Here is a 23,998-nt window from a genome sequence, read left to right on the forward strand (position 1 = left end):
GTGAATCTGACTGCTGAATTTAATACTGACTCCAACAAGAGCTTCATTGCATTTAAACACTGTAGCCAACTTAATATTTATAAAATTGGTAGGCCCTCTGTTGAGTTTGTTTAAGCCTTCAGTGTGTGTAAATTCATGGTTTTTGAAAGGACGACATCTGGCGACCGACACCAACAGCAAGCAGAGGAATCGCGAAGATGTTAGTGCACACAACCTCATGCCAATACCGTGAGCTGTCAGCTGTGTAATATGAGGTAATGCATGTTCTTTGTACTTTTGTTCGTTTACTGTATTTATTTTCCCCGATTTGAACTATAAAGTGGTGATTTTCTTGAGTCAAAATGAGAGTACAGTGGTACCTCAGGTTACATACGCTTTAGGTTACAGACTCCGCTAACCCAGAAATAGTACCTCGGGTTAAGAACTTTGCTTCAGGATGAGAACAGAAATTGGGCGGCTGCAGCAGGAGGTCCCATTAGCTAAAGTGGTGCTTCAGGTTAAGAACAGTTTCAGGTTAAGTACGGACCTCCGGAATGAATTAAGTATGTAACCAGAGCTACCACTGTACCCCTAAACATTTCCTTTTTTTAAAAAAAAAGCACTGGTTATCCCGCATACTACATCCACTCCTGAACACTTGAGAAGTAGCTCAGTGGCAGAACATCTCTGCTCTACCTGCAGAAGGTCTCAGCTTCGGTCCTTGGCATCTCTAGGCAGGGCTGGCTGGGAAGCTTCCCTTCTCTGATGCCCGGATGAGCCGCTGCCGGCCAGAGCTGGCAATATTAGCCTGGATGGTCTCCCGGGGAGCTCCCGGAGAGTTCAAAGGGACGCGCCTCCTCGTAAATGTGCTCATGCCCGCATGAGTCACCACCACGGGAGGAGCACCAGCTCCTCCGCGCGGACGCCAGAGGAAGAGGAAGCCCATAAAGGCGTAGAGGCGGGTTGCCCTTGACGCTCGGCGGCGCCATTACCGACTCCAGCCCGCGCTCCCTCAGCCTCGCCCGCTGCCTCTGCCAGCCCCCGACCACCGGCGCCCAGGCCTCGGCTGGGTGGGAGGAGGAAGAGACGCGGGTGGGCATTCTCTCCCTCTTCGCGCGCTCTGATTGGACGGCGCGCGTGGCCTGAGAGGGACAAGCGAGGCTTGGGGTTGGCTGTGCCGCGCGCCCCCTTTTGCAGCTGAGGGGAAGAAGCCTGGATTGCAACTCCCTCGTCCCTCGGCTTTCCGGTGAGTGGCTTCGCTTCCCAAGCGCGCGAGGGGCGAGGAGAGATGCTGGGGCATCGCCTGAAGGGAGGCCGGGTGGGGGAGTCGACAGGGCGCCTCTTGTGTTTGGTGCTCCGCGGCCATTGAAGTCCGCAGGAACTGAGGAATCCCTTCCCTGGGGCTATAAGCAAAGGTGGTGCGCCAAGACCTGGATGGGAACGGAAAGTGGCCTGGAGCCTGGCGACACGCGCAGGGACGCCCCGGCTCGTCGTGGAGGCGAGAGGAGCCTCCTGTGCGGTTCTGAAGGGCGCCCGTGTCCTGCACGAAGGGACGCCTGTTGCTGGACCCTTGCTCGGGTTGGGGGGATAGTTGCCAGCTAAAGCTTTCGGGACGGGGGGGTTGGCAGGCCCTCCAAGTGTCCCTCTTGCCCAGGAACAGTCCCGGGTTGACAGAAGCCGTCCGCGTTTCTGATTGGACCCCAGAATGTCCGGCTTTTCCTTAGGAAGCCCCTGTTTTAATCGGAGAAAGGTCGGAGGGGATGCAATAGGAGGACATCCTGATGAAAATGTTGGAGGGGACGTCTCTCTTTTCATCGGAGAAATGCTGGAGGGTACGGGGTGGGGAATGGCGATATGGGCCAGAAGGGCATTGGCAACAGCAAATAAGGCAACACCTAGAAAGAGGGAAAGTGGCAATGGCAGGCTTCACAGCACCCCCGCCCCCCATTGGTGCTTCTGCATTGCAGGGGGTTGGACTAGATGATCCTCAGGGTCCCTTCCAACTCTACAATTCTCCCATGCTGGTGGAGTGAACTAGCTTCTTTAACACTACAGGTCTTCCTCTTCTCCCCCCTGCCTTGCCCTCAAGTGTGTGTCTTTTTGTTCCTTATATGCTGCATAACGGGCTGAAATGAATCACAAATGAATTACTGGCATGGAGATGGATGTAACATAGTGGTTGTTTTACTTGGGGTGGTAGGAACTTAATTTTGCTGCTCCCATTTGGCTTCTCCCTGCTATGAAACCTTTCAGTCTGTTACTCGAGTTCCTTGGAACAAAGAATGGGTTGCACTTTAGGTTAGGACCCTTTAGCTCTTGCAGTTTTAAGTGGTGAGATGGTGCTTTAAAAAGATTAGCTTTCCCCCAATCTTCTAGCTGCATATTTTGGGTGTGAAATAGGGGTACTGATATGCAGCACAGGGCACTTGTTCATTCTAATCTGCAACCTGAAATCCGTTAAAATTTATGCCCAGTTTTCCCTTCTTTCTGTCTAGATGGCCAGCTAAAAAGGGACAGCAGTAGAAATTAAGAGTCTTGTGGCAGTTCAGAAAGCTTCCACAGATTTTTGTGGCAGAAGCTTCTGTGGCAAGGGTAGCAGATACGATGCTCTCCAGACGTCATAAGGAGTACTACTCCCATCAGACCCAGCCAGCATGACCAGTGGCCCAGCATGATGGGAGTTGTAGTTCCAACAACTTCTGGAGGGCACCATGTTGGCCACCCCGGTTCTGTGGACTAGAAGCCACTTCATCAGATGCGACAGATCTTTTTCAAGTTTTGAGAGTTGTGCAGAAGTGGGGGTTTTCTCTGGTTTGCAGTGATAAGAGACACCTGTGCCTGATGAAATTGCCTCTGCTGAACAACTCTGAAAACTGTTGTTGTGCTGCTGGTAATTCCTTTTTTTAAAGGTCTAAACAAACACATAAGAAAATGGTGCTAACATTGCAGCACTCCTAACAGCCCTGATCCATCAACTGAAGACCATAGCTCAGTGGTAGAGCACAAGCTTTGCATGCAAAAATCCTATACTCAGTCCTGGACATCCGCAGGTAGGACCAGTGTGGGGAAAGCCCTGCCTGAAATGCTGGAGAGCCACTAGTCAGTATAGACTAGGGTTAGCCAATGTAGTGTCCTCCAGATAATGTAGGACTACAATTCCCATTTGCCCCAGCCAACATGACCAATGGTCAGGACCAATGGTTAAGACACCACAGGGGGAGGGGCCAAGATGGCGACAAAGTAAGACGCGCTTGCCGGAGCTCCCCTTTCCAGTTCATGCTGTAAGTTACTCCGCTCCTATTTTTCTCTGGAAGTTGGCACGATAATGTTTTGATGATAACGCCAGGAACTCACCCTGTGGAAGCTTGCAAAGTCAGCGCCATAAATCTCCCTAATGAGCTTCACTAACAACCTGATTAGCTGTAACTTGGGCAGCCATCGGCCGCACTTCCCTGGCCTTCCACCAGCTCTTGCTTGGCCTTTGGAGGACTCTTAGATAACCGAGCCGCTCAAGGGGTTTAGCATGACGAACCTAAAACGTGGTCGTACCTCTTCTGTGGAAGACCTTTCCTTTAATGCCTCAGAACCTATGTCTAAGGTTTCGAAGCCTACTGGGCTGGATTCACCACCTAAGACCTTAGAGCCTTCTATCTCATCATTGGAGGAGTTTTTCTGCAATCTTGTGCCTCCTTCGCCTGTTACCTCCAAGCAGTTAGATTGCCTACATGATCCTGCAATGACTCCAAACAACCTTTTAAACACCTCCAAGCAGGTAGACTGTCCATATGACCCCGCAACGACTTCAAATACTCCCTTGCCAGGAGACAAATCGCTGTTGGATATAACCTCCAGCCCAGATGGCCTCTCTCCCCACCCCGACCCTCACTGTAAATCTTTATGTGATATAGTACAATCAGTGGAGATGAGGACTTTGCAGAAATATTGCCTGCACTTGGCTGACGAAATAAAGGTGCTATCAGCTTCCATCAATATGTTCGAGGGAAAACTAAATGCCTTCACCAAAACCCCTGCCTCGATATTGAATCCGCCATTAAATCATCAGGGACCTGATAATCATGAGGCACAGAGCCTAAGTAGGGGGCAGCAGCTGGTAAACCTCCAACTCACCCCTAACAATATATGCTTGAACATCGCTCACTCCTGCTTCCCCTACTATGCCTGGAGAAATTGTAAAGCTGCTGTGATCTCATTGCGAATGTTGACCAGGTCCTACTTGGCCCAGGGTGATCTCTTATCATTAGAATGGCTGCCAGAGACTCCAAAATTTAAGCGCTTGTTGCTCAAGTTCGACTCTCCCAGGCTTCCTGCACTTTTGAGCAAACTTCAAAATCGCCTCAACTGGTATGGAATCTTCCCACAAAGATGCTTCTTTAACAACTGTAGGGGCATTATTGGGAAAATCCCAAACTCGGCAAATTTGGTTAGCCGGCCTACAAGGAGGATTGAGGATTATGACCGGAATTCGCAGCAACGGACCCTTCCTATGAACCCCTCCCTACGATTTACTAGCCGACCATCCCACCGGCAAGAAGGGACTGCCTTAAGGGGTAGAGCTTTGACGGGTCCAGCCTTGGCCATTATAGATGCTCCTAAAGATTGGCAGACACAAGCCCATGTGGACCCCCCTGCAGCGATAACGATCTCCAATCCTCAAAATGGCTGCATTCCTTGTGCTGATACCATGACGATGCAAGAGACACTGGGAGATCCAGTAGCCCTTTGGACAAACACTGAGGCAGTGGCAAGGCTAAACAAGCTACTGGAAGCTAACCAAAAAGGATGTCTTTCTTCTGTCTTACATAGTGCTTTCCCATCAACAAGCCTCGATCCTCAAGGCATGACTCCTGCAACTACAGAGCATACGGCAAACGACGAGTCTATGGACTTGTCGGCTAGTAACACCCCCTCGTATCAAGATTCTCTCTTACAGCGATCTATAAATTCGCCCCAGCCACTGGCTGTTCCTGTGACATGTGACAACTTGAACCTGAAATGCAAACAATCAAAAATCACTGCCTTTTTTCACCCTACTGCCTCTTCACGCAGCGTACACCCCCATTTGGATTCTCCAGGATTAACCACGCAAGAGAAATCAAGACTTGAGGGAAACACAAACCGGCCTCTTACATTACTATCATGGAATGTGGCTGGTATTAAATCCAAACTGACAGATCCATCATTTGTTGCCTATATAAATGGCAGCCACATCCTTCTATTCCAAGAGTCATGGACCTGTGAGGACTTCTATCTAACAGGATACAAGGGCTTCTACCTGAATGCCACGCAGAACTCGTTATCACATGGTAGACCGCAAGGAGGCTTGGCTACTTTTGTTTCCTTAGCCATAAATCTTCAGGCCGAAAAAATCGACATCCAGTCGTCACTCATGCTGATTATAAAGTTGCAAACAGCAGAGGAAACGATAGTAGTGATCAATATCTACTTATGTCCAATTTATAAGAGAAATTTGGTTGATCTGAGATGGCAGGAAATCCAAGTGACATTGGAAACGCTTTTTGATAAATACCCCGAAGCCACTTTTCTGTTGGCGGGAGATTTTAATGGACGCCTGGTCGATGAACGGGATCCCCCTAGAGCAGGTTAACTGCTTTAAATATCTGGGACAAGTAATACGGTCAAATAGGTCTTTTCTGGCCCATAGAGACTATATAACAACTAATGCATCTAAAGCAGCCATCCAGATTAGATCTCTATATGCTAAGAATCAGGCTCAATCAGTGAAGATAGCTTTGAAAAATGAAAGTCCTCCCCCTTCTTTTGGTGGGCATCTCTTTAGGCTCCCGTAGGGATTTTTTGAAACTGGATTCTATCCAAACGCGATTCCTTGGAGCCATCCTTAGGATTCCCCCCTCGGTAGCGGGTGCGGTTATGAGATTGGAGGTTGGCTGGCAAGCTCTACGGTATGTGGCCTTGAAGACGAAGCTCTGGCTATGGCTCAAGCTTTGTTTTAAACCAGTGGGTATTGCCCCCTTGATATTGAGGGACGATTTCCAATCATTGTGGGAAAGGGAGGTCATTAACGAGGTTCAATCCTGCGGATTGTCTCACCTTTACTTTGAGTCTATGACGTACAATCAAGCTAGAGCTGTGATCTCCCGGAGACTGAGTGACATTGCCAGGCAAGAGGACATAGCCCTGGTAAAACCAGGGATGTTCCTAGGGGACCAGATTTATCGGACCATACCAGCCCCCTACCTTGCAGAAATCCACTATGTTGAATACCGCAGACTTCTTACAGCGGCTAGATTAAATGTCCTTGACTCTGCGATATTGTGGGGAAGGTACAGGGGAGTACCATACGCCCAGAGAACCTGTCATTGTGCCATGGGTGTGGTTGAGTCCACCGAACACATTCTCTTGACTTGCCCTTCTTATGCAGAGCTTAGACAAAATTTTATAGACCCACACCTATGTCAATTTAGCTTCCTACCCGGAGAAAACCAGGTTTTACACTTGCTGAATAATGTCACTAGAGCTATACCTTCCTTGGTGGCCAAATTTCTTTTTTTAGCTTTTAAGCGTCGCAAGACTATAATTGACTGTATTGATATGGGGCTATCTGTTTAGCCCATTTTAGTGTTGGCTAAGTTCTAAAATCTTCCTGGATGTTTTAACTGTGTATTGACAAATGTACTTTTTTCTGACTGACGGTCGAATAAAAGGTTGATGATGATGATGATGATGGGAGTTGTTGTCCAACAACATCTGGAGGTCACCAGATTGGCTACCCCTGGTGTGTGCAGTAATAAGCTGGATTGACCAATGATCTGGTTTCGTAAAAGGTAGCTTGACAGGTTTCTGTTATATATGGGATATACAACTTGAGAGAAAGGAAATAAGCTCTAATTTTGTAATCAGAGAATACTTCATGGTCCCAACTCTGGGTGCTGTAGAAAATTGGGTAGAGCAACACATAGTACCTCTCTTCTCTGCAGTGTTAGAAACTGAAATAGGAAAGCTAGGAGCTAAATGGCACCTTAAACTTAGGTTATGGATGCCACAATGGAGTGTCTAGGCACACTTTTTTACAACAAGAATACAAACCTGAAAATGAATGAACTGCAGCTAAAATCTTACGTTCATTTTTCACATGGTCTAGTTCTTCCCCTGCACACCACCTTAATATTCTTAAGAAGGCCCCTTCTCCCGGCTAAAGAGAGTGAATGGAAGTGGGGAGGCAGAAAAAGGTCCTTTTTTCCTTCCAGCAGTGGCAGTACTGCGCCCAGAGCTCACAAACTGCTCACATTAATGAAATTCCCTGTTGCAAAATTCGCCTAGAGCAATGGGAGTTTCAAACACTGCTCCTCTGACTTCCCAGTGTAATCCCTGCAGCTGTGCAGAATGTAGTGGAGATCCTAACCCACTTTAGTGACTGTGAATATGACGGTTATTCCAGGGCAATTAGAGAGAGAGAGAAAGTGCTATGCTGGAATTGACAACTGGTTAACCAGGTCCTTCGTGTATAAGAGCAGCTTCATCTGCAGACATTAGCCAGTGCTGATGCTCACCTTCATGCCCAGAAATACTTCGCCTGCTGGTTTCTACAGATCACAGCAGTTGTTAAACTTTCACAGTTAAAAGGCACCAGGGCAGGCCAGACTGGTTATTCTCTGGTTAGCTGATAACTTTAGCATGTACAGGCAAGTGTACTCCCCAACCTTGTGATTGTTTCCTGTGTCGATTTGTCATGTTTTTGTTACTGGTTTTTAAACCTCTCCAGGTTCTTTTGGGATTTCTCTTTCAAAGTGGTTTCCTCTGTGAGCATTGCTAAGGTAGTTAGGGTTGTGGGAAAATACGTATTTTCCTACTTCTCAGGAGACTTCTGCTTGTTAGATGCTGTCTGTGAAAGGAGAAATAAATCTTTCATGGCAATGTTAGCACCACTAGCAAGTAACAGTTCTTCTTTAACTTCTTCTTTTAGAACAGTTGTGTGTTTCTTAATACCTGCTGCTTCCATGTTTCTGTTCTCTGAAAGAAGGATGAGCAACAACATGTTGTTGCAAGGAGTGCTCCTGTCCAGTGTTCTAGATAGCCATTCCAGCCTCCCTCCCCCCCCTGCGCACTCAACAAATTGTTCCATTTTTCTCTGTAGGATCTCCCCCCCCCAATTTTTTTTTGTACTTCTACAGACCTGGAATATTGCCATGTCCTTTGTGCCATTGGGTTAAATAAAGATCCACCCACTGATGGGAAAAGAAAATGGGAAGGGAAGAGACAGCAATAGGGGAAGTTTTCCTATTTCTGTGATACATTTAAACCAGTGTTGGTTGATCTTTTTGTAAACGGCTTTGAGGATTTTTGTTGTTTTTTTACACAATCAAGCGGTGTATACATTTTATGCAAGAAATAAAATGAATCAATTATCAGTGGTGGCTAATGTCCCTTGGAACCAGTAGGGTGGAAGGCCGGGAGGTGAACAGCAGGTGGCCAATGACAGGCAGAGACAACTCTTACCACCACCACCCCCGTACTCCTCTGTGCTGAGTTCTATAAGACTGAGACTGAAGAATAGGAGGCTGACAGCCAGTGTAACTCCCTGGACTGGCTGTAGGATGGGGATAGCTTGACCAGTGTAATCCATGCATCGGCAACATTTGTAAGCTTGAGGCTGGATTACTGAAACCTCTGTGTTGGGTGGCCCTTGGGTTTGGAACGTCTGCAGGTAACTCCTCATTTGCTTCTTCAATGCCTTGAAAGCTGAAAGCCTTTCACAAGAGACAATTCAGCTCAAAAGCTTAAACTTTTTTTAAAAAAACTGTGATAAAGAAGGTTGCCTCATCTACTGGCCTTGTGTGTGCATCTTTGATCAGAAGGTGAAGATTTCTTGGCATGGATGTAAAGTGAAGGGGGAAGTTCTCATATGCTTTACACTCTCTGTGCTGCTGCTGAAGGCAGGGTTAGAAAAAAAGGAAAGAAAAGTTTGCCGTTTAATGTGATTAATGTTAATATACCATTGACTCTCTGGGTGCCTTGACTTTTATGTTCTTTCCCCTTGGCCTTTTAGCTAAAACAGGCTTTGTTTAGCTGATCATAGAGCAGTTTCAGGAAAGCGTGATTGCAATGAACTTTATCTTCTCTCAGTCATGTGCTGTTAAAAAGTATGTTGGGAAACTGCAGAACAAGGACAGCCACAGTCACAGATCAAAGGCCAAACTCAATAATGTTTTGCATGTCATATTGGGGTGGCACATGTCTCCCTGTCTTTTATCTGAAAGATAAGACTCTCCCCTTGGACAGAGAATGATAACTGCAACAAGATTATTATTATTTTTAAATTCAGTATTTGCAACTTTTGAAATTCATCCCTCTCTTGTTGATGATTCAAATTATCAAGGAAATAACTTTTAAAATAATGAGTTTATATAATGCCCTTGTAGAAATGCCATATACATATACATACAGTGGTATCTCGGGTTAAGTACTTAATTCGTTCTGGAGGTCCGTACTTAACCTGAAACTGTTCTTAACCTGAAGCACTGCTTTAGCTAATGGGGCCTCCTGCTGCTGCCACGCCGCCGGAGCCCGATTTCTGTTCTCATCCTGAAGCAAAGTTCTTAACCTGAAGCAATATTTCTGGGTTAATGGAGTCTGTACCCTGAAGCGTATGTAACCTGAAGCATATGTAACCCGAGGTACCACTGTATTCTGATATATGCCAGAAGAGGTTTGGCTATAGGTGATAATGGCTTCATATTCTGGCTTGTTTTGAAGTCATTATCTATAGTTTCCAGGCTTGCACATAACGGAAATCTCTTATTAAATGCTGGCTCTTGGCATGCTTTGTTGCTTGTTTAGAGGGCACAGCAAAACAACAGAGAGATGGTCCTGCATGTGGGTGCACACACACTTGTTTATTAGGTCAGGGTTTCTGGCACAGCATTACGTGTGGGCCTGGCTGATATGAAAGGGAGCAAGGGATGGTCTTTTGATTTAAGACAAAGTGTGTTAAGCTGACACAAGATTACTATCATGTGGAGAACTGGTGGCCTCCACAGGTCACTGGAAAATTTCAAAAGCAGATCCGCCACACCAAAAGATTGAATGGTGACTGCTCCTTTTTCTGGTTGCACATGTCAAGTTGATTCAGCCTTTTCAATAGCTGTCGCAATTCAAATGGTCCATTTGGCATGCCAACCAAACAGGAATATTCAAAGTGTCCTTTTTCAAAAGCCAAATACAGTTGACCAGTATTATCTTAAAAGAATAACAATCCGTGTGAAACCACCCGATAAGATGAGATTTGGACAAGATATTTGTTAATTCATGACTTGTACCCTTAACCATTACACTGAGACAGCACACCACATGTAAAGTTTTGTTAAGCCAAGGCTGCAAACCTGGACCCGCTTCTTGGAAGTAAATTGCATGGAACTGCCTTCTGGGTATATGTGCATGGAATTATGCTGGATCTTGAGCAAGGCCAAAACCAATTATCTCTATTACAGAGGTGTTTTCCCTCTAGGAAAGCACTGTTCATTCTTAAAAACTGTTGGTCTTACTCTTCAAAAGTTGCTTTATGTACCGTTTCTTTCTGTGAAACGTGTGCGCACATCCTTGACTGTTCTCTTTGTGGATTTCACTGCAAAAGTATTCATTTAGGTTTGTGGAAAAGTAGTCTTACATATGTGTACTGAAAGATGAATTTGTTTTCATGCAGATCAAGGATGTGGCTCCTCATAGTTGTGGCGAGTTTGATCCAAGGACTTGAAACTTCAGAAAACTTTGTGAGAAGACGAAATGTCGACCCTGAAGCTACTATGAATATTGTAAGCCCTTTTTATCCTTCTGTGTTGTATCTATTATAGTTAAAGGCATCAGTGGCAATTGGTGCTACACTTGATATTCCTGAAGTTGCATTTTCACTGAAAGTTGGGATTACATGAAGCATGAAAATATTCACTTACCATTATTATTTTTTAGGAACATAACCTTCCCTTCTGATACAATTACATTGCTCAGGGTGACTTACAGCCATTAAAGCAAAACAAACAAACAAACAAAAACCAACAATCCCATAAAAGATATAAAGTGGCAGCGACAGGCTTGGTGGATAGCAGAACTAGACGCCCACATTCCAAAATGTTTCTGTCCGGCAAGTCTTGCTCAATGCTGTCGTGACCCACTAACACAGGGATGGCTGGACTTATTGTTGAAACATGCCTTCTATTTGCTACAGCAGCAAGCTTCTTTCAATCCTCTCCCTCCCCCATTCTCTCTCTCTCTCTCTCTCTCTCTGGTGCGGAGAGAGAGTGGAATCCTGCAAATTTAAGAGAAGGTCTCTGAGTGTGCATATGAGGGCACGACACTGAAAAACCTTGTGCTAAACTATTTGTTAGGTGTCAAACTTTCCCTTGATAATTATTCTTGGGAAAACTGGAGGCTGGCTCAATGAGGCTGTTGCTCAAGTACCTAATCGGATAGCTCTAGAAAGCTGAATTGCCTCAGGGATACTGTTCGGTTTTGCATTAAAGGTGGTCACTAAACAGACTGCTGATTTGGCCACAGCAATAACTTATTAGACTTCTTTGGAACTGACAAATAAACTGATCGTGTAGGACAGTCCTCCTCCCTTTTCTAACTTTGCACCTTTTTGCACACTCCAGGTACTGACTGTCTTCTGTGGAAGACAATTGTCTAGGCCTTTTTACAGCCATTTGCTAACATTCCCAACTGAATGCTGCCCATTCTTTCCTTTCCCTCCCAGAGCGAAATTATTTCCTTCAGAGGATATCCCAGTGAGGAATATGAAGTGGTGACAGATGATGGGTATATCCTGAGTATTAACAGAATCCCTCATGGGAAAATAAATCAGTGGAACAAGGGTGAGTGTGTGTTTTGAGGTAATATATTGTGTGTACACGTAAATGCAAATGTCCCATAATATGCAGAGATATAGCTATAGATACAGAGAAAGAAATGAAGGCTTCTTGCTTTGGAGAAATTTGGCTTACATCAGGTTTCACCAGTGCAAAAATAGATAATTTGTTTGATAATGTAGGGTTCTTATAGATCTATCAATAACAGATTCTTTGTTCAGCGAAACTAACAGTTAAAAAGTAGTTATATATACATATACACCTTGATATTGAGCTCACTCATACAAAATAAATCTGTCCCCCTCCCCCGCAACCCTTTTACCATCTAAGAATTGGGGCATGAGGCTAGAAGGGAAGTCTGGTAGGTATTATTATTTAGCTTTTTACTGTTGTTTTTTTCTACAAAAATAACAGTGTATATTCAGTCTTTTTCATCTTCAAGGTTCTCCCCTCCCACAAAGGCAGTAGCATAATCTGAGCCACAGAGAATTTGCAAGACATTCAGATGAATATTACCACACTTGGAGTTCATCCAAAACATGGCACCATTCTGCCTCCACTGGGACCAGTTTTGCTTGTATGGCTTTATTACATATGCCGCAAGGGCATGGGAGAGCACAGCACTTTCTCTCTTCATGTGGGGAAGTGAACATTCCCTGCTTCTTTTCCCAAAGGCATTAGATGTGGAAACATTGTACTCGACTGAGCAGGACTGAGCTAAAGCTACTCCACCCACCCACCCTCAGAAGTTGGGTATGAGAGGGTTTTGGTTCAAAGGAGCACAGGAAGCCTTGCTAAGTGAGTGGGGACATAGGCCAGGCACATTGCCCGCCTCCCACCCCCAGTTCTCATTCCTTGATTTGCCCATAGGGTGCTGGCAGGTCTCTTCCCAAGCAGTGAAAGTTTGTTGGCTCTCTTCTCCATTGTTGGAGATGTAGGATGGACACTTTATGTTGATAATGACTGGGCAGCCTGCTATTCTTTTTATTATTATCCATTTTGCTTTCTTGGGTGTCTCTTGCTATCCAATGTAGCAAAATAACATGGTGGTCTCCTTTTTCCTATAAAAGTGATGGTTGCCAGCCAAGGTGTCCTTTTCCGCTTTTGTATTTTGTGGTCTCACCAGCTGCTCAGCAATGTGGGAGGAAGTGCACACAATTGCCCAACATGTTCTTGTTCTTTTTTTCTTTTACGATTTCAATAAAATAGGCCATACTAATATGAAGTCAAGGATATTTTAATCCTTTCCTGAGCTATTAAAAGAAGTGGGGAAGTGTGGTGGCAGGCAGAAAAGGAAGCTAGAATAACTAGTTCATAGTCCATGTTGACATCAGCTGTTTTCAGTCCTGACGTAGCTGTGAGCTGCGCATTACCTTGACACAAGTGACAGGGAAGTGCATGTGATCTTTTTTGGGGTGGCGGGGGGGCAGATTTCTTTTGTTGCAAAAGAGTATTTTTGCAGTTGTCACAGATGCACTCGCTTCAGCCATTCACAGAGATTCAGTACTACCTCTTCTTTCAAAAAGGGTGGAGATGGTAGCACATCCAGCTCAGTGTCCCAACGCCTTTGCCTCTCTTGTCTGCAGCTTTTTCCTTGAGTAAAAGGACTTCGCTCCAAGGTATGGGGCTAGGACAATCTGGGGCTGTTGCATTTGTGAAGCCCGAGTAAAGGATAGTCTAACAAGTGATTTTTGGTAGTCGAGGCACAGGTGGCATCGTGAAGAAAGGGCAGATTGTCTGAGCCTCCTGCTTCCAGTACCAAGCTTCAATGTCTCATTTTCCACCCCTCTTCCATTATAAAGTTTGATGGGGGGGGGGAGCTGAACAAATAATTTGTTTAGCTTAATGGATACCCTAGCGATGTTCAACAACCACGAAAACTTTGACATACACAGTTGGTCTGTTCTAATCAAGAGGCAGCAAGTATCTAGGGAAAAGTAGCTCGTTTCCCTCGGTTTCAGTTAATCTTGTGGCTGTTTGTGTCAAATACGCTGTCTTTGATACGTTCAGTGATGGTTCTTGCAGTGTTAAAACTGTTAAGTGGGGCTGTGGATCTGTTTGTAATAAAGGTGCAAGTATAGAGAATTTTAGTACAAGGTATCAAAGTGATGGATGAAAAGGACGTTTTCCCAAAGGACACTTAAGTCTGGTGTTTTGATTTCTCATACCTCCATATAAAATAAGAGCTGTATTGAATTGACCAAAGGTTGGATATTAAAAAAATGTGTTTGCTCTGCTTTCCACATTGCATTCAGAAGTGATTGGGTGGTATGCCACCAAGTTTTACTCAGAGTAGACCTGTTGTTGACTTAGTCATGCTCATTAATTTCGGTGAGCAAAACTTGTTTGACTGTCCCCCCTATTCATTCCAGACTAAAAGACTCCACTTGTGGAATTGCTGGCTGTGCATTGTCTTTGCCCCATGTTTATAGCAGGCATGGAATGATCACATGGCTGGCATTAAAAATTTCGATGGATCTCAGTCTTGTTGGAAGCAGACACTGAAGCAGTAACTTTGCTTAAAACATTTCACTTTCAGGTCCCAAGCCTTCAGTGTTTCTGCAGCACGGCTTGCTTGCTGATGGCAGTAACTGGGTGACAAATCTGGACTACAACAGCCTGGGCTTTATGCTGGCTGATGCTGGGTATGATGTTTGGCTGGGAAACAGCAGAGGTAACACTTGGTCCAGAAAACACATACACTATACAGCAGACCAAGAAGAATTCTGGATGTTCAGGTAGGGTGAAATATCTAAACTTACTTGCATGTCGCTGGTTCCTGGTTTTGCCCTTTAGACTCATGCTCTTCATATTGGTAGTTAAATAAACAATCAAACTTGCACATTTTGCACATATGGGGAATTGTGTTTGGTTGAAATGCACAATTGGGATAACCCCAGCATCAAAGGATGAAACCGGTTGGCAATTCATTTTGGGGCCCAATTCGGGGTGCTCACATTAGTGTTTAAAGTTCTAAACGACTTAGGACCAAAATATCTATAGACACTAGCATCTGCAGCAAGGGCTGATGAACTACAACTTCCTGATTCCTACCTTTTCTTAATTTTTTAAAAAAGAGTTAACTCTTTCTAGCATTTGTAAAATCTGTAATATGTTGCAAATTGTACAGGTGCAATTATTCTTTTTTTAAAAATGAGAAACTAGCCTGCTCCCATTTCAGTTTTTGAACCCCGCTGAAAATTTATCCTGGTGCCCATGCCTACAAACCCTCTATGGGAGAACGGAACCTCTTGGTAGTTCTGTCACCCTCAGAGCTTCAGAAAGTGACCACCTGGGAGAGGGCATTCTGTGTGGCAGCCCCTAAGTTTTGGAGTTCCCTCCTCATAGAGGTGCACTTAATGTATCTTTTGTTATGTGCTGAAGAGTCATCTCTTTCCTCTGGCCCTTGACACCAGAGGTGTATAATTTAGAACAAGCTGCCCACTGCATAAATTCTGTTCCTTCCAAATTGACATTTTAAATAGTTGTTTCTTCCATTGTTTCCAGTATTTATCACACTGGGAGAAACATGGCTTTTTCATCTCCCTTTTCGAGCAGCATTTGTCTTCCTCTTCCAGTCTGTCGATGTTGCATTTGTAAACCGCCCTGATGATTTATAAGAACTTTGGTGGAAGTTTGGTTTGCCTTGTTTGGTTTTCCAGGTGCTGCTATCTGACATCTAGAGACAGCTTCCCTGTCAAAACTGTCACATTTTGGTAGCCACGTGGTTGCTGTGAACTAGGTAGTGGCCTTTTTTCATGAATTGCTCATAATGTGGCATTGACCATTTCTGAACAGCACTGGTGGAGATATCTAAGGAGGACGAGTAATGGCTTCATTAAAAAAAAAGACTCTGCTTCACAAACCTTCAGAGAATTGGGGACTTGATGGGTCTGTGGTGAACTTTGATCTGCCAAATCCAAGTCTGTTTTTTCGACTGCATTGTGCTGAGAACATTGCGTTTGAGACTAACAAAATGTGGGTCCCACTGCATATGCAAGTCTGTTAAACATAGGCTGGTTTTTTCCTTTCCTTTGCAGTTTTGATGAAATGGCTAGATATGACATTCCCGCTTCAATAGATTTTATCCTGAACAAAACCGGACAGGAGCAAATATTTTATGTTGGCCATTCCCAGGGCACCACAATGGGTAGGTTTTCAGGTTTCTTAAATGCACATTGACAATTCTAATAGCTACAGCTATTTCTTTGTACAGCTGCTATTCCAAATTACTTTTAGGAAGAAGCTTGTTCATAGTACCACGACTACACATGGTGTCACTGGACACACAGTGGAAATAAAAACAACCGTTTCTCAATTGTAACAGGAAGCTGCAGTCCAGCAAACCCAGGAAGTATTGCATTAAGGCCCATGAGAGAAGGCAAGAAGGGAGTGTGTGGGCTGAACACTCATTCTCAGTCAGAAAAGTCACAGGGCAATAGTAGTAGTAAAAGGAGATTTACTCCTTCCCCTGTACCATCTGCTTTAAATTTGATCTGGAGAGTTGGGTGAACCCAATGACAGTTTCAGGGGGCACACAAGGAGAGAACATTCTGTTGCACAAGGAAAAGTCCTTGCTGTAATGGAATATTTGCCTCAGTGCTATGTTGAATAGAACCTGCAGTTGAATAACCAACACAGTCATATCTTAACCTCACCACTGACTGTCACTTCATGTTTTGTTGATTCTTAAGTTTATTGATCAAGTGAATTTACAGTTACTACACTGTTGAGGATATATATGCAACCGTAAACGTTTTAAGTTGGTCAAAAGCAAGAAAGGGTATTTTCTGTTTCAATGCCCAGGTTAAAAAACTCCATCCATAGATCCATAGAGGGGTGTGCTTGAGTCCCTCTGCTTTAACCTTCATGTGTGCTGCAAAGGCTTTTCTATTATGCCAGGTTTTCACTCTGATTTCATGTATCTTTCCCCCCACTTTTAAATTTTGCCAATGCTGGTTGTATTAGAATTGTTTGCTGCGATAGTAATTTCCTAAGCCACTTTAAGTTTATTTATAAATAAAAGAAGGGTTCAGATTTCTTAATGCAAACAACTTCCTTTTGACTTGAAGGTTCTGATTGTAAATGGTTCCACACAGGCCATAAAATACTTCATTGCTTTTGTGTTATGAGAGATCTGAGTTAAAATTTTGATCTTGGGTTTTGTTTGAGAATGCCCAGCTAGCTATATTCATTTCTCTTCTCTCCTTTTCCATCCCACTACCCAGCGTTCATTGCATTTTCAACCATGCCACAGCTAGCAAAGAAGGTAAAGATGTTCTTTGGACTGGCGCCAGTAGCCACCGTAAAGTTTTCAACCAGCCCGCTAGCCAAGATTGGAGTGTTTCCTGAACTAATGTTCAAGGTATGTAAAAAGGTAAAGGTAAAGGGACCCCTGACCATTAGGTCCAGTCACAGATAACTCTGGGGTTGCGGTGCTCATCTCGCTTTACTGGCCAAGGGAGCTGGCGTACAGCCAGTGGCGTAGCGTGGGTTGTCAGCACCCGGGGCAAGGCAAGTAATTTGTGCCCCCTAACCCGTGGATTTGCGCCCCCTAACCCGTGGATTTGCACCCCCTAACCCCCAGATGTTGCGCCCGGTGCGGCCGACCCCCCTGCACCCCCCACGCTACGCCACTGTGTACAGCTTCTGGGTCATGTGGCCAGCATGACTAAGCCACTTCTGGTGAACCAGAGCAGCGCACGGAAACGCCATTTACCTTCCCGCTGGAGCAGTACCTATTTATCTACTTGCACTTTGACGTGCTTTCGAACTGCTAGGTTGGCAGGAGCAGGGACCGAGCAACGGGAGCTCACCCCGTCGCAGGGATTCGAACCACCGACCTTCTGATCGGCAAGCCCTAGGCTCAGTGGTTTCGACCACAGCGCCACCCACATCCAAAGTATTTTGGACCAAATACTTGCTTGAACCACAGTCCGCGATTGTTGCTGGATGTAACTAAGTATTTGGGAGTGTGCTTTTTTGTTGGCTCTGTACATACTTGAAGAAAAGAAGGAACATACCGTTTAACAAAAGCCTAAATGAGTGGCTCGTTTCAAAAGTAAACACATCAGTTGACCCGAGACTGCTTGTAATGCTCTTCAGCACCTAAGCTGCTCAAACTAGTTGCTGCTGCCACTTGGCATCAGGGTGTTGCTGTAGGTACTGTTTCCTTCAGTGGGCTGTAATGACAGTGTCTGTGTTGAGTAACGAAAGATTTGCAGAGAAACTGAGGGAAGTCAAAAATTGATGAATGTGAGAGTTAATATGAGTTGATTGTATAAAAATGTTTGGAAAATGAATAAAAAATTATTATAAAAAAAAGACAATGTCTGTGTTGAGAATATAGTGCAGGATCCTTTTGCCTATGTGTGTGGGATTTGAATGGGTTCTCTATCCTAAGTGACTGAGTAGAAGATTCTCATAATACTTTTTGTCATGCTTTGTTGCTGCTTGATACGATTTGCAGTATCCGCAGGAAACAGACGATTGACTTAACCTAGTGACCTGTATACTAATGTTTTTGTTTTGGCAGGCAATGTTTGGGACTAAGCAGTTTCTCCCACAGAACAAAGTTATGAACTGGCTTGCTACTCACTTATGCGACCATTTTGTATTTGATTATCTTTGTGGCAATGTTTTCTTCCTACTATGTGGGTTTAATGAGAAAAACTTAAATATGGTAAGTTTTCTGACTACCTAATGAAAGGTACAGACAATGATCTAAATAATTTGGATGTGTGTGAACTTTTCTAAAATTATTACCGCTTATGCCATCCATATCTTACTTTACCTTGGGCAAAATTTGCTTGAATCTTACAAGTGTCTGCACATGTTGCTTTGGCATATTGGAAAACACATGATTGCTTGGGTATAACTCATAGTTCCATATGTTTCTCTTCCTGTTATGGGATTGTATATTGTAATTTTATGTTGTGAACTGCTTTGAGATCTGCAGACGAAGGGCGGTATACAAATAAAAAAAATAAAAAACAGTGACCCTGGCATAGAACTAAGTTGTGACTGCCCACTTTGTAAAAATGGAAAGGGGGAAAAAAATGTTGGTGTGGATTATTAGGTGATCTTCTAGATGTAGTTATTATTATTTCCTTTCTTTTCTACCAGATTTCTTCTTTTCCTAGGGTTACAATGATAAACAATGTGAATAAAGTAAAGTACTCATGTAATCATACAGTTGTATTGAATATTTTTTATGCATTTGTACAAGCTGGAACATAACACAATTGTTATGTTCCAGCTTGTACAAATGCACGTAAAAATATGCATTGATCTGTGGCACACTACAGCTTTAGAATTACAATGTGAACCATGATGTGAAATGAATGTTTGTAGTTGTTATGCCACACCCTGAATACCAATCAGGGCTGGTGCACAGGGAACTATTTAAAAATGTATTGTAGACCGCAAGCAGGCTGTGGCATTAGGCACTCTTTCCTTGCCACCTTGACTCAGTATGAACATGGTCAAGAGTGCTCCTGAATTCTATTTTAGCTTTTCCCAATTAGAATCCTAGAATGCCCCTTAACCATGATTGGTAGCTATTGGATACAACGTGAAACAAGGGTAGGATTAGTTCATGTGCTAGAGAGGTGAGAGTATGCAATCCCATGACACACCCACAGTTGTTTATTGTCATATCTGCATTGGCCCTAGGGAAGTTGTGCTGGATCATTATATGAATTATCAGGGCTTTAACATACCTGGGAAGCAAAGCCTTGCTGAACACAGTAAAACTTAATTCTCGCAACACACTCATAGGATTTCACTGAAATAATTTTGCTACGTAATATGTAAAATGCAGTCATGTTGTGGGACGTTAGTTAAAACTAATGTAGTGGGACAATCAGGTAAAAACTCAAATACCTTGCCCTAAGGTAATGTCACTGGTAACATAATATTGAGATTTGCAGCTTGTTTAGAGTGCCAAGTTGATCTCTGTAAAGAGCTGTAGGTAGTTACTATTTTGCTGCAAGTAAACACAGAACTGCATGATCTCTGATGCAGTACTTTTGTTCAAATAAACCAAATGGAACAAAAGAAATTAAGTGGCTGTGCCATTTTGTGATGGTTTCACTCAATAATGTTGCTGTTTGTTACAGACTCGAGTAGATGTATATTCAACACACTGTCCAGCTGGGACATCTGTTCAGAACATGCTGCACTGGGCTCAGGTAGAACCTATACCCTTAATTCTGTTTAAAGAAGCTTCCTGCATATAAAAACAATAAATAAATAAATAATATGTGAAGGTATATGCAAACATTACAAATGCAGCATGCCTTTTTTTTAGGCTGTGAAGTCTGGGCAGCTCAAAGCCTTTGACTGGGGTAGCAAGAAAGCAAACATGGCTCACTACAACCAGGTAAGAATTTCTCACTCATTTGTAATGCAATGGACTCCTAATTCCCATCAGCCCTAGCCAGTACAGTCGTACCTTGGATCCCGAACACTCTGGACATTTTGGCTCCCGATTGCCACAAATCCGGAAGTGATTGTTCCGGTTTGTGAATGTTCTTTTGGAACCTGAACGTCCGACGGGGCTTCTGTGGCTTCTGATTGTCTGCAGAAGCCACAGTTTGGTTTTCCAATGTTTTGGAAGTCGAACGGACTTCCAGAATGGATTCCATTCAACTTCCAAGGTACGACTGTATGACCAGTGATATTGATAGGACAGGGCTTTCCAACAGGTCTATCTACCGGTCGATCATGGGCTGTCCCTGGTCGATCCTAGTCGATCCTACGATCTCCACCGATAGCCCCCCAAAAAAGCTCAACAACTCTGATCCCTCTCCCTAAAAAAGTCTCAACAACTTTGACTTACCCCTTCCCAAAAAAGCTCCACAACTTTGCTCGTCCTCTCCAATGGGTAGATCACTGCCAGTTTATTTACAGTGGGAGTAGATCACAGTCTCTTGGAAGTTGGACACCCTGTGATAGGAGATGTGGTCCAGCAATATCTAGAAGGCCACACATTCCCTATTCCTAATGTAGACTGTGTATACATATGCTGTTTTTTTATCCATAAATCTTTGTTGTATTCTGAACTACAAACTTGCCGTTTTTTAAAACAAACAAACAAACAAGCTAACTAACTAACTAACTAACTGTTTTCCTTCCCCATCCCTTTTAGTCAACACCACCTTTCTACAAAGTAAAGGAAATGACTGTTCCAACAGCTCTCTGGACTGGAGGTCATGACTGGCTTGCTGACCCAAAGGACATTGCCCTATTGATGACTCAGGTCCCGAACTTAGTTTACCACAAGAATATCCCTGAATGGGAACATCTGGATTTCATCTGGGGCCTCGATGCCCCACAGCGCATGTACAAAGATATAATTCAACTGATGCAGAAATATCAATAAGGCCACATCATCCTAGGAGCTGTGATTCTGAAGCATTTCTTCAAGAAACTAGCATGATCACGCTGCTTTTTTTTTGTTTAATCATGGAAAGAAATCCTTCCTTCTTTAAATACGTATTCTCTTATTAACCTGTCTACATGCAGTTTAGTAATACCTCAGGAAATTTACATTTTTGCACTGCTCATAAGTGTTCTCATGCATCTTGAATGAAGATGTTGAGACACAACTTAAGTGTTCTTCTCGTTGTGGTAGTCTTGAGGAAAGGAAAAGCCTTGTTGCTAATCTTCTCTAGTGATAAGTATCTGAAAGTAAATCTGATCTCCCCAAACTTGTTATGGAGAGCAGGGTGGAGAAATGTTCTGGCTAAAGCCTTGCTAACATCAGGAAGCTTTATAAAATGAGATCTTTGCTCATCCCACTTCGCATAGCAGAGTTAGGAAGATGAGCTGTACTTTCGATCAGAGAGCATGGGTGCATGTTGTAGGCCTATTTCCAAGTGTGTCTGATAATGCCAGTGGGAAGCTTCCATCATTTGCCGATATTGGCTGACTCTGCACATTACAAGAAGAAAACAACACACTGCAGTGGTTAAGTGTTCACAGCATGGGATTCCTCTAGGGCTCTTTTTTTGAGTGTTGGACCTTATAGTCCACCTTATTCTGAAGTGCGTTCCCTGGACTGCTCTGGAACTACTCAGGGACAAATGCTTTATAGCTGTGCCCTTGTGATCAAAGCACAAACTGTGTTCTAAAGCTGGTACTTCTTTGAAGATAAACTGGCATGTGTTCAGGAATTAAAATGCATGCCTTAAAATGTGTGACACTGTGTCGCATTGGGAGAACAATGCATGTGACTCTTTCAAAGAGGAGCTGCATCTAGGGCTTGCTTCTGTAGCTGTGGAACTATACGAAAGTATTAGCCTTCCAGTGTTCATGTTTAAAATATGTGGGTGCTGTTCCAAGGCAGCGACCCTGTGTTTTGAAAGCAGCAAGGTACGTAGCACTTATTTAAAGGCTGCCAGGTTGAGCCTAAATGCATTTTATTAGGGTTTTGAAAGAAAAAGAAACTTTCTCCAACAAGTCCTTTTTTATTGGAATACAAGCTCTGAGCATGTATTATAATGCTGTCCCCAGTGGAACATTGCTGAGTGGTGGAGCACATCCTTTACACCCCATGTTTAACCTGTCATTTCTGGGTATACCTTGGAAAGACCCCTTTCTGAAACCCTGGAGAGCTGCTACCAACTGCTGTAGGTAATATGGAGTTACATGGGCTAAATGTTCAGACTAAGGCTGCATCCAGATGTCATTTAGTTATGTCTTCCTAGCATTTGCCTACCTGTGCATTTTTGTGTTTTATGTGATCTTTCACGCAATGCAACAGCCACCTCTGGAAATCTAGTGGATGTTTAGCACTCATGCCCAATGCTAATTCTCTCCAGGAAATAATAATAATAATAATTTGCAATTGTCTTAATTTGGAAAATTGCTGGAGTTTTGCATTGACAAAATTTGGGGCGCTATCCCAGCATATAGTTCTTTAACCACCATTTAAATTAGCACAACATGGCAGCATATTGATCAAAAAGCCCAAGTTCTAAAATGCAACAGGTGCTGCAGTATAAAAGGAATGTTAGTGATCGGGACAGAAGCACTTAGCATTATAACCAGTAAAACTAATGCAATAAACCCCATGTCTGAATGCATCCTCAGAGCAAGGTAGCTTCCTATGGCTGATGTTTCACAGGCCAAGCCTCAGTGAAACGTCCAATACTACCTACCTCCTTGATATTTCAGACCCTATGGAGCTTTTTTCTATATCAAAGAAGTGTTGTGAAAATATATGTTCAAACTGTGAGATGAATTCAGAATTGAGATGGCATGAAATATTTTTATTAACTAAATTCAGAACTAGCTTATATGGAAAATGACTCTTTTTGCAACTTCACAGATCCATAAAGAATGATTAAAAGGAATGGTTTGGATTTTATAAAGCAAAGTTCAGTTTGCAACTTGGAGACGTGTTTTTTTTCTGCAGAGATGAAATGAACGGCAGTGCATAGACTGACTACCAAAGATGCTCAATTATATTGTGTCTATGCTCTGATTCTTTATGCTCTGATTCTCTTAATTTTTCTAACTTTTGCACTGAACTGTAATTAACAGATGGAAATGGGGATCTGACAAGTTAACATTATTCATAATGCTTTAATAAAGTTTTTTTTAAAAAAATAAAAATACTTTTTACTTTGGGTTGTTTTGTAAAATCAGCAAATATCAGTTCTACATTTTATGTGCAATATTAAGACATTCTAACCACTTCCCCTAAATATGAAAACTGATACTTGTAGTTATGCCCGCTTTTTAATCTTACTATTATATGCCATTTTCTGCTTTGGGTGCAAATTAATATTTTAATAACAAAAACAAGGAAGCATAGTTGCAAATATTAAACTTTGTTGAAGAAATCACTCTGGGAAACCCATGCACTGTGTCTCATGTTTGTCTAAGCTTTTTTGGGAGGAAATGACAGCATTGAATAAAAATATAACTGAAACTAAAAGTGGTCTCCATGTGTTGTTCCCACAGATGCAAGTATTATACTCTGAAAAGATCTTTCTAATGAAGGCTTTTAATCACAAAAATTGTACATATGAAGGACCCCTGTCTTATCCAAACAAGATTGGATAGTGGAAGGAAATTACTTGTGTTACAGAAAGCAGAGATCCCTGGTGGAATTTCTATGAGCTTAATTTAAAATAGTTGACTGGAAAGTC

At 43.3% G+C, this 23,998-nt stretch overlaps 1 protein-coding gene across 3 annotated transcripts; it reads left to right on the forward strand.

Moving 5' to 3' along the window:
- Positions 1-684: 684 nt before the first annotated feature.
- On the forward strand, positions 685-23,784 carry LOC310762733 (putative lysosomal acid lipase/cholesteryl ester hydrolase). Of its 3 annotated transcripts, none has more exons than XM_083614201.1 (10): positions 685-1,225; positions 10,679-10,787; positions 11,726-11,843; positions 14,377-14,575; positions 15,878-15,987; positions 17,066-17,202; positions 18,373-18,519; positions 19,958-20,029; positions 20,149-20,220; positions 20,989-23,784. In XM_083614201.1, exons 2-10 carry the CDS (start codon positions 10,686-10,688, stop codon positions 21,220-21,222), a joined length of 1,191 nt encoding a protein of 396 aa, XP_083470327.1. In that variant the 5' UTR covers positions 685-1,225; positions 10,679-10,685; the 3' UTR covers positions 21,223-23,784. The 3 variants fall into 3 exon arrangements, with proteins under 3 accessions (XP_083470327.1, XP_083470328.1, XP_083470326.1); XM_083614202.1 differs by lacking the exon at positions 685-1,225 and adding an exon at positions 8,659-8,683; XM_083614200.1 differs by lacking the exon at positions 685-1,225 and having other exon boundaries at positions 10,644-10,787.
- Positions 23,785-23,998: the final 214 nt, after the last annotated feature.

Source organism: Podarcis filfolensis (genome assembly GCF_964270895.1).
Source record: "Podarcis filfolensis genome assembly, chromosome: 5".
NCBI classification, from domain to species: Eukaryota; Metazoa; Chordata; class Lepidosauria; order Squamata; family Lacertidae; genus Podarcis; species Podarcis filfolensis.

Excerpts from the sequence above, each read along its gene's own strand:
- LOC310762733 (XM_083614200.1), top strand. The coding sequence starts at position 10,659 with ATGAATTTGTTTTCATGCAGATCAAGGATGTGGCTCCTCATAGTTGTG. Across the intron at positions 18,520-19,957 it reads ATGAGAAAAACTTAAATATG|ACTCGAGTAGATGTATATTC; the intron begins GTAAGTTTTCTG and ends TGTTTGTTACAG. Across the intron at positions 20,030-20,148 it reads ACATGCTGCACTGGGCTCAG|GCTGTGAAGTCTGGGCAGCT; the intron begins GTAGAACCTATA and ends CCTTTTTTTTAG.